The 15,502-nt window shown below is 33.5% G+C and overlaps 1 protein-coding gene across 5 annotated transcripts in view; it reads left to right on the plus strand.

Moving 5' to 3' along the window:
• The window catches only part of Cnksr2 (connector enhancer of kinase suppressor of Ras 2), a 255,259-nt gene that overhangs the window by 25,842 nt on the left and 213,915 nt on the right, over positions 1 to 15,502 (plus strand). For all 5 annotated transcript variants that reach the window (XM_051142006.1, XM_051142007.1, XM_051142008.1 and 2 more), the window contains exon 2: positions 15,065 to 15,228. In XM_051142006.1, the coding sequence (XP_050997963.1) occupies positions 15,065 to 15,228 (164 nt within the window). The remainder of the gene's footprint in view (positions 1 to 15,064; positions 15,229 to 15,502) is intronic.

The raw sequence follows: 15,502 nt of genomic DNA on the forward strand, positions 1-15,502 counted from the left end.
CCCACTTTTGCAAAAAGAGTTGATCATCTATAGAAATTTCCTTGTGGAGTCTTTATGGTCTTTATATATAAAATTAAGTCATCTGCAAATGAAGATACTTTGACTTCATTTCTTATTAGTATCTCCTTGATCTCTTTCAGTTGCCTTATTTAGCTAACACTTTAACTACTATATTGAACAGGTATGGAGAAAGTGAATATCCTATCTTGTTTCTGATTTTAGTGGAAATGCTTTCTTTTTCTTTACCATTAGGGTAATGTTAGCTGTGAGCTTGCTGCAACTTGCCTTTATTATGTGGAAGTATGTCCCTGTGCCCATTGTCTCTCCAGAACTTTTATAATGAAGACATGTTGTATTTTTAGAAGCCTTTTATGCATCTAATGAGATGATCATGTTGATTGTGTCTTTTAGTCTGTTGTATGTGGTGGATTATGTTTATTGATTTGGATATGTTGAACCATCTCAATGCTGGGTAATATTTTTGATGTGTTCTTGGATTCAGTTTGCAAGTATTTCATTGAGAATTTATGAATCTTTGTTTATAAAGGTATTGGTGTATAATTTATTTTTATTGGGCCTTTGTGTAATTGGTTGGTATCAGGGTAGTAGTGGCTATATAAAAAGACTTAGGAAATGTTCTTGAAGTTTCTATTTTATAAGATAATTTGAGGAGTATTACCATCAGCTCTCTGGAGGCCTGGTAGAATTCTGTGCTGAAGTTATCTGGTCCTGTGCTCTTGTTCATTGAAAAATTTTAAATTATTGCTTCTATTTCATTAAAGGGTATGGATTTACTTAAATTGTTTACTTCATTTTGATTTATTTGTAGGTTTTATGTATCAAGAAATTCATCAATTTCTTTTAGTTTTTCCAGTTATGTGGAGTACATATTTTTGGAGGTATATTCTTATGAGTCTCTGCATTTCCTGTGATATCTCCTTTCATCTCTAATTTTATTATTTTGAGTCTTTTCTCTCCATCTTTTAATTAGTTTGACTAAGGGTTTGTGAAACTTGTGTTGATTTTCTCAAAGAACCAATTCTTCATTTCATTGAGTCTTTATATTGCTTTCTTTTGTATACATTTTATGTCATTTTGTGTGGATATATATTCATTTCCATGAGTGTGATTATTTCTTGGCATCTATGCTTTTTGGGTATTATTTCTTCTTATTGTTCTAAAGCTTTCACTTATGTAGCTAAGGTACTAATATGAGATCTCTCCAATTTTTTTATATAGGCACTTAATGCTTTGAATTTTTCTCTTAGATGTGCCTTCACTGTTTCTTATAGGTTTGGGTATATTGTGTTTTCATTTTCTTAAATTTTAAAATGTTTTAAAATGTCTTCTGTATTTCTGTGTTGGCTCATTTTTTTTCATTCAGTAGTGAGTTGTTCAGTTTCCATGAATTTGCATACTTTCTGCTGCTTCTATTGTTGTTGATATTCAGCTTTAATCCATGGTGGTCAGATAGATGCAGGGTGTTGATTCTTAGATTGTGCCCAAGTATATGGTCAATTTTGAAGAACATTCCAGTTCCATGAACCTCTGAGATGAATCTATATTCTTTTGTGTTTGGGTGAAATATTTGGTAGATATAGGTCATTAGATTTATGGCATTATTTAACTCCACCATTTCTCTATGTTTAGTATTTTTTTTTTGAAGACCTGTCCGCAAATGTGGCATTTACATTATGACTGTATGAGGATCAATATGTGATTTTAATAGTGTTTTCTTTTGTGAACTTGGATGCCCCTATGCTTAGTACATAAATGTTTAATGAGTATGTAGTCTCCTTCCTGTCTTGTCCAATTAGGGGCAGCCCAAAAATAGATTGTTGTGCTGATTACAGTGTATAAGGTTCTGTTTCTCTTATACTTGCTGTATTTCCCTAAAGTCACATTCTTCTTGTCAGAACAAAGAGTAAAATTGCTTATTTTTATTATTTTATTTTTTTCTGCTTATGGGTGTTTTGCCTGCATGTTTGCTTGTTCACTACATGTGTTCTTGGTGCCTGGAGAAGCTAGAAAATGACATCTGGTACCCTATAAGTATAGTTTTAGCTAGTTGTGAACCAACCTGTAGTACCGGAACTGAGCTCGGGTCCTCTGAAAGAGTAGTTGATGCTCTTAACTGCTGAGATAGCTCTCCAGTGGTGAAGTTGTTGATTAAATAATTACCTTAAATATTTACAGAACATAGCACTCTGTAACAATATTCTCCACGTGGACTCTTCCTTTTACTGTGCCTTCTAGTTTCACAAGTATAAATATACAAAAGCATGTACATAAAGTGTACTAGATTGCAACAATAGCTCAGTGGAAAGAATCTTCATACTAAATGACTAATCTTTAACAAAATTGGCTTTGAATTTTAAAAGCCTACTTGGAGATTGATATATATGAGGTTAAGTGTTGAATGATTATTAGTATTTAATATTGAATTATTATTTTAGTGTAATCAGCAGTTACTCCTTAACCAGCTTTATACCCAAATAACCACACAGAGAGACCAGTATCTATTTAATTAGCCTATATAGCACAATGCTGCGCAGTAATTACTCCATCCTAAACCTCCATGCTAGTATAGTTTCCTCCCATTCTGATTTCCCACATTATATACTTGCTTTTAAATCAGGTTCATTTCTCCTGATGTTCCCGGGTCTTCTCCTCGTGGCTCCTTCCTCTCCTTCTGTCTCATTCTCCTCCCCTGACTGGATCAGGATGTCCCACTCTACACTCTGGTATTGTTCAGCATTGGTTAGTTTGTTTTTATTGACAACACAGAGAACAAATGGTGGCATGTTTATACAAACTTGAAACTGGAGATGCTTAGAATAAACATCACAGTGCAATGTCCTGATTGATCCAGAGAGTGTGGTGGAGAAATCAACATTTGAATGAACAGGGATAAATTGTACATAGTCCACTAGAACATTATGCCAACAGGAAAAAAAAAACTTCCACAAGAAATAGTAGCTTATAAAAGCATAACTTCTTAAGTAGAAAGGGGAAAAACAAGATTTCTGTTAGAGGGTAGAGATCATATGTACTATTCTAAAAAAACAATCTCTAAAGTGTCTTTTATCAGAAAAATGTCATTTTGTTGATGTTGTTTTATGGCTGCTCAGTGATGCTTATCTTGGATAGGAAAGATCTTTTCCTTCATTTTGATACAGTATACTTATTTATTTAAATCCGATTTTATATTTTTAACTTAAAAATAATTTAAATTAGAGAATTTTACTTTTCCCTAAATGTGTAGCGAGTTGTTCTAACAGAATTTATTTACCAATCTTCTCCTTCAGAGCAATTTCAAATGATTGATGTTTAATAGAACATTTACAGTCTGAACAAGACATTTCCTTCACCTTCAGGTTTTGCTTTATCAAATATTTCTTAGTTATTGGCCATTTTCCTTTCGTATGACTTTTAGTTTTAGTTTGTCAGATATTGTTTTTAAATACCCACAAGGATTTTAAGTGAGATTGAATTGGATTTATATATTAATTTAGGGGGGAAATAGCTAAATACTATTGAGTAGTCTCATCTAAATTGTAACATATCCTTAAATTATTTGGATTTTTTTTACACCTTCAAGAAAATTTGTTAACTTTTAAATTTAAACTAGTCTCTAATACTGGGTTTATTTTTAGATAGTTTATTGTTTTTATTTCCATTATGAATGGAATTTGTATTCCATTTTTGACTTGACTTTGCTGTCCATAAAGAAGTTATTGTGAACTACTCTTAGGAAACCTGATATTCATTCTATTTTCAGTTAACTTTCTAATAATATTATTATTGCTGATAGATTTACTCTTACAATATCCATAACTCTTATTAATTTCATTTCCTTGTTATATCTGTTATGACCAAATAAACAATGATTTAATGCTAAATATTCTTGACCTTTAGTAAGACCACTTTTTGAGTTTCATTGTTGATCAAAGTGTTTCTGAATTGGTCTAAATATGCTTCTTCCTTTGAAAAAGCTTAGTTAATCGATATACCAATGCTTATGTTTGTAATTGTTTCATAATTTTAAAAAAAGTATCCCATATTCATATAACCAAACAGTTTAGAAAATTTAGTTCAAGTTATCATTGGTAGTTTCTGAGTTTTAAATATTTTCTTCATAATTTTTAGGAAAAATTGTGCACAGGATAATTTTTTTACATTTATTAGAATTTTGTAAGTTAGTTTATGGAATAATTTGTTTTTAGATTTTCTATTAAAATATACCTTTAGCTTTAGGAACTTTAATTAAAATTTGAAATCCTATCAATCATTAACATTTTTATTACAGAGCCTTCAGGACATCTAAATATATTCTGCCTCTGTTTATAAATTTCCTGAAAATGATTAGATGTATTCTTCCTGAAATTCATAAAGCATACTTGAGAGAACAGGGACCACTAGACAGCTAGTAGTGGAGCTAAAGGCTATACTTTTTAATTAAAAACATTTTCATTCAGTATATTCTTTCCCCTCTCCCAACTCCTCCCAGCTCTTCTTCACCTCCCATATCCTCTTTACCGCCATGCCTTTTTTTCTCTCACATTAAAAAAAAACCAAACAACCCACAGAAACTGACATATTCCCCCCCCCCAACACAGACCTAAGACCAAAATATACAAGCAAAAGACCAATAAAACATAACCAAACAGCTGTATGTTTTCCAGGCTGACCATTTAGCGCTGAACAACAAATTGGAATACTTCCCTGCTCTCAGCTTTTCTCAGTTGCCTGTCGTTCTTTGTGCAGGGTTACAATCTGGTGGACTTTTCCCTGTCCAATATGGCATGTCCTTTGGTATTATCTTTGTTCAACTCATGCTCATGCATTCATGTTGGTGAGACTTTGCAGGTATAGCTTCTGATGTTACTAAGAGAAACAGTCTTACTTCCTGATCCGCTGGCTCCTATAATCTTTCTGCCTCCTCTTTCATATTTTTCTCTGAGCCTAGGGTGTGGGTGTGTTTTAACTCTGCATTTTGACTGGTTGTAGTTTTCTGTAGTGGTCTCTATCTGTTGCAAAGATAATTTTCTTTAATGAGGGTAAGATTACACTTATCTGTAGGTGTAAAGATAAATATTTATAAATTGCTGTTAGGGATTGTGCTTGCTCAGTAAATTAATGGTTATAGATTGTCTTCCAATAATGAATTCACTAGCACTGAGTAGTTTATTAGGTTTCCAGTGCTAGGCATGGTTCTCCACTTGTTGAGTGGGTCTTAAATCCAATCAGAAAGCTGTTGGTTACAGCCAAGGTATGTGTGCTACTACTACACCCTTATGGTTATTGTGTCATCTTGGACATCGTTGTAATTCATAGGCATCATAGCTTGGTAGGACTGTTTGTTTTGTCCCTCCTTTCCAAAAAAAAGCCCCACTGGTACAAATATCATTGAATTGACTTAACAACTTATATTTATATGTAATATAAAGACTATATAAATGTATAAATTTAGGCAATAGGAATTAGTGGGGAAAAAAGAGAGACTATGAATTTTAAGGAGAGCTGAGTGGCATATATGGAAGGGTTTGGAGGGAGGAAAGTGAAGGAAGAAATGTAATTATAATCTCAAAATTTAAAAACAAATAGTGAAAATAAGAGAGGGTGGAAATGAGAGGATACAAGTAAGGGGCAACAATTGGGATGTAATGTGAATAAATTATAAAAAATAAGAAAGTAAAAAATGTCCAAAGCTATATGAGACAAAAAGTGTACAAAAATACCATTGAGCTTGTTTTTTATTTATTTTGTTTGGTTTTTTTTTTTTTTTTTGAGAAAACATTTCAGTATTCGCTGGTGGTGTTTTGTGTCAAGAAAAGAAGGGATGCAAATAGACGAATCAGTGTCATATCCCTCTATAATTTAAGAAGGCATGATCCAAAATACAAGTTTGTAATTTTTTTGAGGTTTTCTAAATATACAAAGAATGTTAAAATTGTCACTGAATCACATATCTCATATATATATATATATATATATATATATATATATATATATATATACATACATACATACACACATACACACACACACATATATATAGGAAAATTTAAAAGACAACTTTTAAAACAGGCTAGAGAAATGACATCAAAGTTATTAACATAAATACAATCTGGCCATACTTTTTTTGAGATAAGACCGGTTTCTCAAAATCAATGATTCTGTTCCTTTTCCTAAATTTTCCTTAAACTGACTTTCCTTCCTTTCATCCCTCCTTCTTTGTCCTTCTTCTTTTCCTTCCTCCATTCTTTCCTTCCTTTCTTATGGGATTCTCATTAGGTTACCAATAACTGGAACCATCTGTAATTCAGGCCGAAATAAGTTTGGTTTTTTTCTCCTTTGGGGATTTAGAGCGGTCATGAGACATGGTGGAACCTACACATACACACATACATCATTTTCTAGGAGGACATGATTCAATTTTGAATTAAAAAGCAAGGTTGCACCTTAAATGATTTACAGTTTTTACTACTGGGAGTCGGGATTAGAATGCATTATTCACAAATCAAAACAGGAACTTAAAATTGCTTTAATCATTATTGAATGAATCATATTCCTCTTTTAATCTGTGATGCTATAACCATTGGGAAAAGGTTTCCAGGGTGGCTGATGACAATAAAAATAATTGTTACATAGTTTAGTATATTTATTATTTTCCTTCTTGAAATGAAAAGGATACATTCTAAGTTCCTTAGAAATGTTTTCTAGTTCTGAAAAAAAATAACTTGAGTTCATTAGCCTGCCACTTAAAGTTGACATTACGAATGGGAAGAAGTAGTTCAGAAATAGAGCTCATAATTTAGCATGAGGAAAGCCCTAGTTTCCATTCCCAGCACCACACACACAAATAAATTTACAACTATCGAACACCTTTAGCAAAGGAGCATTCAATTCAAATATAAAATTTTAAAAGCCAATATTAATATAATGTATATTAAATTAAGAATATTTACCACTATTTTCTATAGTTTTCACCATAATTGCTTTTTGTGCATATCAAATTTTGCTTTTACTTGTTAATTTTATAATATCTGCAAGCCAATTTTTTTAAAGACCTGCTTGTAGCTACTCAAGATATATCTTGGTAAATTCTTTGTTGTTTTCATAGGTTCATTTATGGCTATTTTGAGTAAACGCCTATGTAGAAGATAGTGGTATTATATTTATATGTATGCAGATCTTACATCACTCAGGATCTTTTCATTAAAATTCACCAATGGAAGAATTTGGGATTTGATTGAAATAAAAACTCAGAAAAGATTGTTTGTACAGCTGCTTTCAAGCAGGGACCAAAATCTCATAGGAAGGTGAATGAATACATTGTTGCTGAGCCAAGCTCAGAAGTTTCTCAAGTAATGTTTTATAAAATATAAAATCATTACATGTGTTGGATCTTCGCCATGCCCTCAACCTCCTCACATTATTTTCTTTCTCTTCTTTTATAGTCTCCTTTCTCTAGAATGAATGACTGCTTATTTTTTAATGTTTTATAGACAATTGAATTGTCTTTTTTTATAAGACTTAGATATAAGTAACCTCAGAGTAATATTTTAAACCATCACTTTTAGGTTCTGAAACTTGAGGAAGCATATGTCCATGTATCTTTCTTTTATAAACTACTGTTTATGAAGTAGGCTTTTTAGTAGGAATTAAATAAGAAACATAGTGCTAAGCTCCATTAACTGCTCATTTGCCATCAATCGGAATACCGCATTAAAATATTACTTAAGAGTTTGAAAGTGCCATATAAAAGTTAATTCTTAAATTCTTAGCAGCAAGCAATTATAGTTTGTTAAGAAACATTTTACAGAGGTTAATTTGTGACTAGAGAGGCTATGTTACATCTGTAGGAAGCAGTGAGCAGTTAAGTTGCTGCAACAGCACAGTGTAACTAAGGAACGGACTGCTATTTCTCCTGTATTTATTTATATGTATCTTTTTACGACTGTTTCTTTCTTTCTTGTTAACAGGAAATTATTATTTTGATGTATTGGAAGGAATTTGGAGTCCAGAGGGAATGGAAGGAAAACAATAATTTCTTTTTCTCTTTTTCTTTTTTCCTTAATTGAAAATATAATACAATATCTCCTGATCACAGTTTCCTTTGCCTCCACTCCTCCCAGCTTCTCTCCACCTCCTCTCCACCTCCTCTCCATTCCCAGATCCACTCCCTCTTCAGAAAAGCACATACCTCCAAGAGACAACAACCAAACATGTTAAAACAAGATACGATAATACAAGGCAAACGCCCAGGAGTAGGCAAAAGAGTCAGAGATATACCCTCTCCCATTGTTAGGAATCCTACAAGAACACCAAACTACCAGCCATAACATACACACAGGGGAGCCAGTGCAGACCCATACAGGCCCCATGCTTGTCATTTCAGTCTCTGTGAGCCCATGTGAGCCCTGCTAAGTTGATTCATGTTCTCTTAGTTGCACCATGTTTCTTGATGCCCTCCATCTCTTCTGACCCATACAATCTTTCCTCCTTCTCTTCTGCAGAGCTCCCCAATATCTGAAGAAAACAGTAATTTCTAATGACATCTTTCCAATTGGATTCTCCAGTGGACGTTGATTATAATAGGATGCTAACTTAATGAAGGAGAATTTAACTGAGCAGAGAGGAATTATAGAAAATATTGGAAGACCCCTACTTTTGGAGCTTTGGCATAAACAATAGCAGCTTATTGTTTTTAAGAACCATAAGTTTGTTTCTTTTTGTTGCCCTCATGAGATTATTGAATACTTTTGTTGCTTGCCCTCATGAGATTATTGAATATCAATAATATTGGCATTCATTTGTCATAGGAAAATATTTGTGTAGCAGAGGCTGTGGCTTCAAATTTTAATAAAGATAGTCCATCACAGGTGGATTTGGAGGCCTATCTTATAGGTACAAAGTTGATAATATATTAAGTTAAAGACCTTATTTTATGTCTTATCACTAATGTTATATTTATATATGCAACATTTGGATATTAAGTTTCCACTCTAAAAGATTCAGGTATTGATAGTTTGTTCTTCATCTTGTGGCACTATTTTGGAAGAGTCTTTGGAATTCTGCTTTGGAAAATTTAAAGGTTGGGCTTTGCTAGAGGAAAAAAGTCAGTGTTAGTGTGCATTTTGATGGCTAGATCTCATTCAGTTCTTTCTTGGTCCTTCCTCCTGCATCCTTTTATCATAAGGAAGCAGTCTCTGTCATAAATTCCTGGTGATATCCTGTTCTACCTTAACATGACCTAGAATCAGCAGAGACAGGGACCATAGATTGAAACCTCTTTTTAAAATTTTTTTTTTGAAATTTTCTGTAGACAAGTGTTTTGTCTGTCTGTCTGTATGTGTAGCACATGTATGCCTGTTGCTCATAGAGGTCAGAAGAAGAGAGCATATGTCCTGAAATTGGAATTACAGTCATGAGACTCTGTGTGGGTTCTGGGAATAGAAATGGAGTCCTCTGCAAAAACAGCAGATTATCTTAACACTGAATCATCTTCCCATCCCCTCTTAAACTGTAATCTAAAATTAGTCTTTTCCTGAGGGGGATTACCCCCCCCCCCCCCGTATATGCTCATAGGGTATCAAGTCTCTTCTTGGTAGCCTGCTATCCTTCCTCTGAGTGCCACCAGGTCACCCCTCTAGGGGACGTGGTCAGATGTTACGCACCAGAGTTCGTATGAAAGTCATACCCCACTCTCTACTCAACTGTGGAGAATGTTCTGACCATTGGCTAGATCTGGGTAGGGGTTTAAAGTTTACCGCCTGTATTGTCCTTGGCTGGTGCCTTAGTTTGAGCGGGACCCCTGGGCCCAAATCTGCCTATCATAACGTTCTACTTGTAGGTTTCTAAGACCCTCTGGATCCTTCTACTTTGCTATTCTCCCATGCTTCTCTCATCTAGAGTCCCAATAGGTTGTCTTCCCCTCTGTCCCAGTTTCCTGGTAAGTGAAGGCTTTCATGGGACATGCCCTTTGGGCTAGTATGCAGATATAAGTGAGTATATACCATTTGAGTTTTTCTGCTTCTGGGTTCACTCACTCATATGATCATTTCTAGCTCAATCCATTTATCCACAAATTTCGGGAATTCCTTGTTTTTAATAGCTGAGTAGTATTCCATAGTGTATATGTACCACAGTTTCTTTATCCACTCTTCTACTGAGGGACACTTAGGCTGTTTCCATGTTCTGGCTATTATGAATAAGGCTGCTATGAACATGGTTGAGCAAATTTTCTTGTTGTGTGCTGGAGCATCTTCTGGGTATATTCCAAGGAGTGGAATAGCTGGGTCTTGAGGAAGCCCTATTCCCATTTTTCTGAGATAGCACCAGATAGATTTCCAAGGTGGCTGTACTAGTTTGTATTCCCACCAGCAATGAAGGAGTGTTCCTCTCTCCCCACATCCTGGAACAGTCATAGGGAAGAGGAGTAAGGGGAAAATGGGAGGGAGGTAAGAATGGGAGGATACAAGGGATGGGATAACCATTGAGATGTAACAAGAATAAATTAATAAAAAAAATTTAATTAAAAAAAAGAACTACATTGGCCAATCTCATCTTATTGCTCCTCTAAAGAATAGATAGAATTTTAAATGACTTTAAGAAAGATTAATAATAAACACCATAGTTTCCATTTGAAGTTAATAACATTTGTACTTATGATTTAGCATATTGTATTCTTTTCACAAATATCTATCTGCATGGTCTGATTAAAAAATAAAAATATACTTATTCTAAAAAAAAATAAAATTAGTCTTTTCTCACTTTAAGCTATTTTGGTCAGGTATTTGATTACATTGATGATAAAACTAATACAATTCCTTCAACAGAAATACAATTTTATTTTTTTACTAAATACAAAGAAACTGTCAATGACAATGGTATTCAAACTTCAACACATCTTATAGGAAATGTTAATAAGATGTCTCCTGTTTCTTTTTGTTTCAAAAAATAATTTGACTTATTTTGATAAGACTTAGTTATGCTTCTCATTTTAAATATATATTTTATTTAATATCTAAGCACTTTTGAGTGTAAAGATATTCCAAGATTTATAAAGCATAAAAATGCTGTTCAGATGAATTTCAAATAAATAGTATTACAAAATATTAATCGGGAATTTCAGGTTGCTAAGAAAGAGTATGTTCTCCAGGGATGACCAATTCTGGGGAACCATTGAAATCTTAACTTTTTGACTATGGGTACAATGTGACCATCAGTCTTGAGCTTCTTTGTAGCTTTCCCACAGTAATGGACTATAACCTGGAAATCTCTTTCCCTCACTAGTTGGTTTTGCCAGTGTATTGCACTACAGTTATTTAGTTTATATCCATGGCTTTCCTATAGCTATAGATGGCCCAAATGCGATCATAATGAGTGAGTTAACCCCGAAGCAGAAAGACTCAAATGGTATATACTCACTTATATCTGGACACTAGCCCAAGGGGCATGTTTTCCCATTTGTGCATTTGAATGCAGCTTTAGGATGTGTGTCTATATATATATCCTAAAGTCTAACAGATAGATACGACTCTATAGATGAGATAAAATAGTTAAATAAAGTATTCAAAAGCCTCAGAGACACACAGAATATGGCATTTAAAGATGTTTTTTATGATGCTAAAGTTTCTTTGACAAGACAAGTAAACTCCTGACAACACTCAGCCTACCTCAAAGAAGATGATGAGCATCAAAGAACCTCCTTATGGCTTCAAATGTGGCAAACCAGCCACTGGGCAAAATGTCCTCGTTCCTGCCACAAACAGAATTCTGCCTAAAAATGGGCACGTTTAGATGCAGGCGGAGTCAACGGCCACACTCTGCCAAGTCAGAGTAAGCAAGTCCTGCCTTGAGAATAAGTCTGGCAGAGATACTGGGCCAGATAGCCAAAGATGGGGCTCCAGTGTTATAGAGGGTATTGGGTGACTGTTCAGGCAGCAAACTGTCTCAGTCATTTTGTTCATTTTGGAAGCTGCTAACCTGCACTTCTGATTCACTCAGGAATTTAAGTCTTAGTCCTTCTGAAGTCTCTGAGGGGTGTTGAAGACCAGATAGTTTAGTTCTACAATCAAGTTTAGTTGGTTAGGGGATAAGATCTTTTTAGATCAAGATAAAGGAGTTAAGTTAATAGAGATGAGATAGGATAGATACTGAATTTCTATGAGATAGGATAGATACTGAATTTCATTCAGAAATTTAGACCCAATAAGATAGGAAAGATGTTTACTTCAAGTTTGACAAATACAAATAGCCAAACCACTATGAATGTAACATTTATAGAACTCCTGATTGTCTTGTGGTTCTTCCTCCGGTATGTAGTTTATTTTATGCATGTGTAATAAAATAAATGTATATGAAAAAAAGAATGTGTGTCTTTCAGGTACTTTACATTTTTCTCATTTCCTGAAAGTATGCCACCAAGGAAACTAGTCCTCAGTAGTTTTCTCTAGCATTGTTTTCACCTGTGTGAAAAGGTATGATTCTGTTAGTGAATGCTATTTTGTCTCATATAAATAACTATAGTTGTCGCTCCTCACTATGCTACCTTTTTTTTTTTTTTTTTTTTTGCAAGAATGCAATGCTTTTTAGTGTTGGATTTTTTTTTCTAGTCTTCAGGTGGTCTGATATAGCCAGAACAGATCCAATCTCATATATTTTGGGACGAGATTTTAGTCCTGATTTTCTGGTCAGTTACTTACTATGTATAATTAGAGAGCTACTTAATCTTGCTCTTTTAATTTTTAAGCTTTAAAATTGATATAGCAATAGTCTCTTTGACTGTATTTGACACTTCCTTATGTACTCTTCGTCCTTACCAATATCTTACAATCTCCTATATGCTTTTCATTTCAAAGTTGCTCCTTAGCCTCCCTCACTGTTTGCCTTTGTTTTTATTGTTTTTATATACTTTGGGCGAAAATCACTGATGATTACATTGTCAAATACAAGATAGTTTCATTCCTTATATGAATGGGATGCTGTGTTGGATATATATATTTGTCTCACCTAACTAATTTGTTATCTGTTCTTCTCTGAAGCATTTTTGTTGTTGTTGTTGTTCTCATTCTTAAATGACGTTTACTGTAGCCATCTTTCAAGTGTTCTCCCCCATTATATTTTTGACCCTATGTACTTTCCCCAGACATTCTATCCATTTATATTTTTGCTGCCTTCTCTAATTTTCTTAATATATCAAAACAAAATAATCATTTTGCATAACTATCAAAGCCTTTAAAGAAATACATTTCCTACCATCTGTTGTATTTACTTTTCCCTCACTAGCATTTAGAACTATGTATGGAACATACTTTCCTCATGTTCTTCTTGTAGCTGACACGAACATTTTCCTTTTCAAATAAAAATCTTATTTTGTTTTGTGACATTGTCACATATTATTTAGTACTGAGTCTTAATGTACTTAGTATACATTTGTAATAAGTAGTATCAATGTACATGATTTTTTTGCTTTATCAATTTCCAATGAACCTTTATATACATTGATACATCATCTTAAAGTCTTTAAGTAGAAGTCTCTCATCTTTGTACAGTCATATTCTACCTGCATTTGCAATTGTCTTCTCCTTATATCCTCTATCTCTTTTTTATTTCCTCTATTTTAATAGAGATAAATGGATTCTTTTCTATATATAAATATTTTTGAGCACCTAACATCTTAATGAAAGAAAACCAAACAGGCCCGTATTTTCCAGCTATCCACTTCCTGCTCTCCTCTCTTATTATAGCCTACTTTGACGATTCCTCAACTCATTCAGTGCTGTTTCATTTCATCACCATGAAGACAGCACTCATGAAGAGAAATCATAAGCAAGATGATATAGTCCCTTAATATATTTTCAAACTTTTTAAAACTAACAAGCTAGTTTCTGGTCTTCCAATACTATTTTTTTCTTTCATTCTCCACTGCCATGTGCATGATACGAGCTAAAATTATTCAATTGACACAGCAACATGAACATAACTATATGTTGTCAAGAACAAGATTGCTTTTAGGACTTTTTTTCTCTTGAGGGTATGTATCTGTGTTATAGGACTTTGTTCATTTGATATACATGTTCTAAACACTTCTCTCCTTTTCTACTTACTTATGCTTATGATTTCTACTCCTTAGTAATTTTTGCTAAAATGTAGCCTATAGTGGAATCTTATCTCCCTTTTTGATATAATCAATACCACTTAGATCATGTTGTTTCATTTTCTTGATAATCCTTATTTAAAATTTTAGAGACCTAATCATATTATTTCAACTTTCAATTTGTGCCAGGTCACTTTTAGATGACTGAGCCTAGCACAATCTGTAGCCCGGACAACCACTTATTAATTTTCATGGGTAACCTTAAAAATATTTTTAAAAGTATGAAATTCAGTGTGATTATATACTTCTGAACTTGAGTTAAATTCAATGGGTAATGGATTGGGGAAATCATTGCAGCTTAAAAAAAAGAAAAGAAAGTTGCTTAGGCTTAAAAAGGATGACAGAGAACACAGGATGAAGGAAATTAAAGTTTTTGTTTTAATTTTTAAGATAGCAGAGTTTTAAATATAAAAGGAGTCCAAGAATTGGAATTGGTTGAAACAGAAGATTTAGTTTTAAAATTGTTTAAGTAGTGCTATGGTGATAGAAGACAGGAGTCCAGAGTACAGGAAGACAGATTCATTAGTCTTATGTAGAAAGAATTAGACTTCTCCCTCTGAAATGGTGTTAAAGAGAAAGAAAAGATATGATGGATATGTAGGGGAACCTGTTTACATTCATTATTCTGCATATTTGTCAGAAAGCAGACCTTATAAGAGAGATAAAGATTTTCAATAATTATAGAGAAAGTTTGAATAAAATAGGAAGAGTATAATTATTTATTTTTGTTACAGCCCACATATAACTTGAGAAGAAACAAATGATTTGAGTAGTCCAAAGTCAAAATGGATTTACTTTTTGTCATGGTAGGAGTTATTGCTTCCTTTCTGTATGTCTACTGATTGGTTTATATTAACTGTTCTTTTCTATTCTGTCCTTTCTAATGTTATTTTGTAGGTCTTGATGACTGTTTGCAGCAGTATATTAAGAACTTTGAGAGGGAAAAGATCAGCGGAGACCAGCTACTACGCATTACACATCAGGAGCTAGAAGATCTGGGAGTCAGCCGTATTGGCCATCAGGAGTTGATCTTGGAAGCAGTTGATCTTCTGTGTGCACTGGTAAGTTCTGAAATTGATTGTAAGGGAAACCTATAATGTCTCTCCTCCACCGTCCACTTATTTGTCTTTTTCTTTCTCTCTCTCCCTTTTCTTATAATCTTGATACAGGTAGGAAATTTTTCTAATTTTTAACTTAGTATTTGTATATTTCTGTAAATTTGTTACATTAGTGCTAAATGGCAAAAAGGCTTAAAAGTCAACTAGTAGTACCATGTTTCACCATGTGAAAAACAAGTTGGAACTTAGCTAAGGAAATTTTTGTTAAACTTTTTAT

This window comes from Acomys russatus, chromosome X, assembly GCF_903995435.1.
Source record: "Acomys russatus chromosome X, mAcoRus1.1, whole genome shotgun sequence".
Taxonomy (NCBI): Eukaryota; Metazoa; Chordata; class Mammalia; order Rodentia; family Muridae; genus Acomys; species Acomys russatus.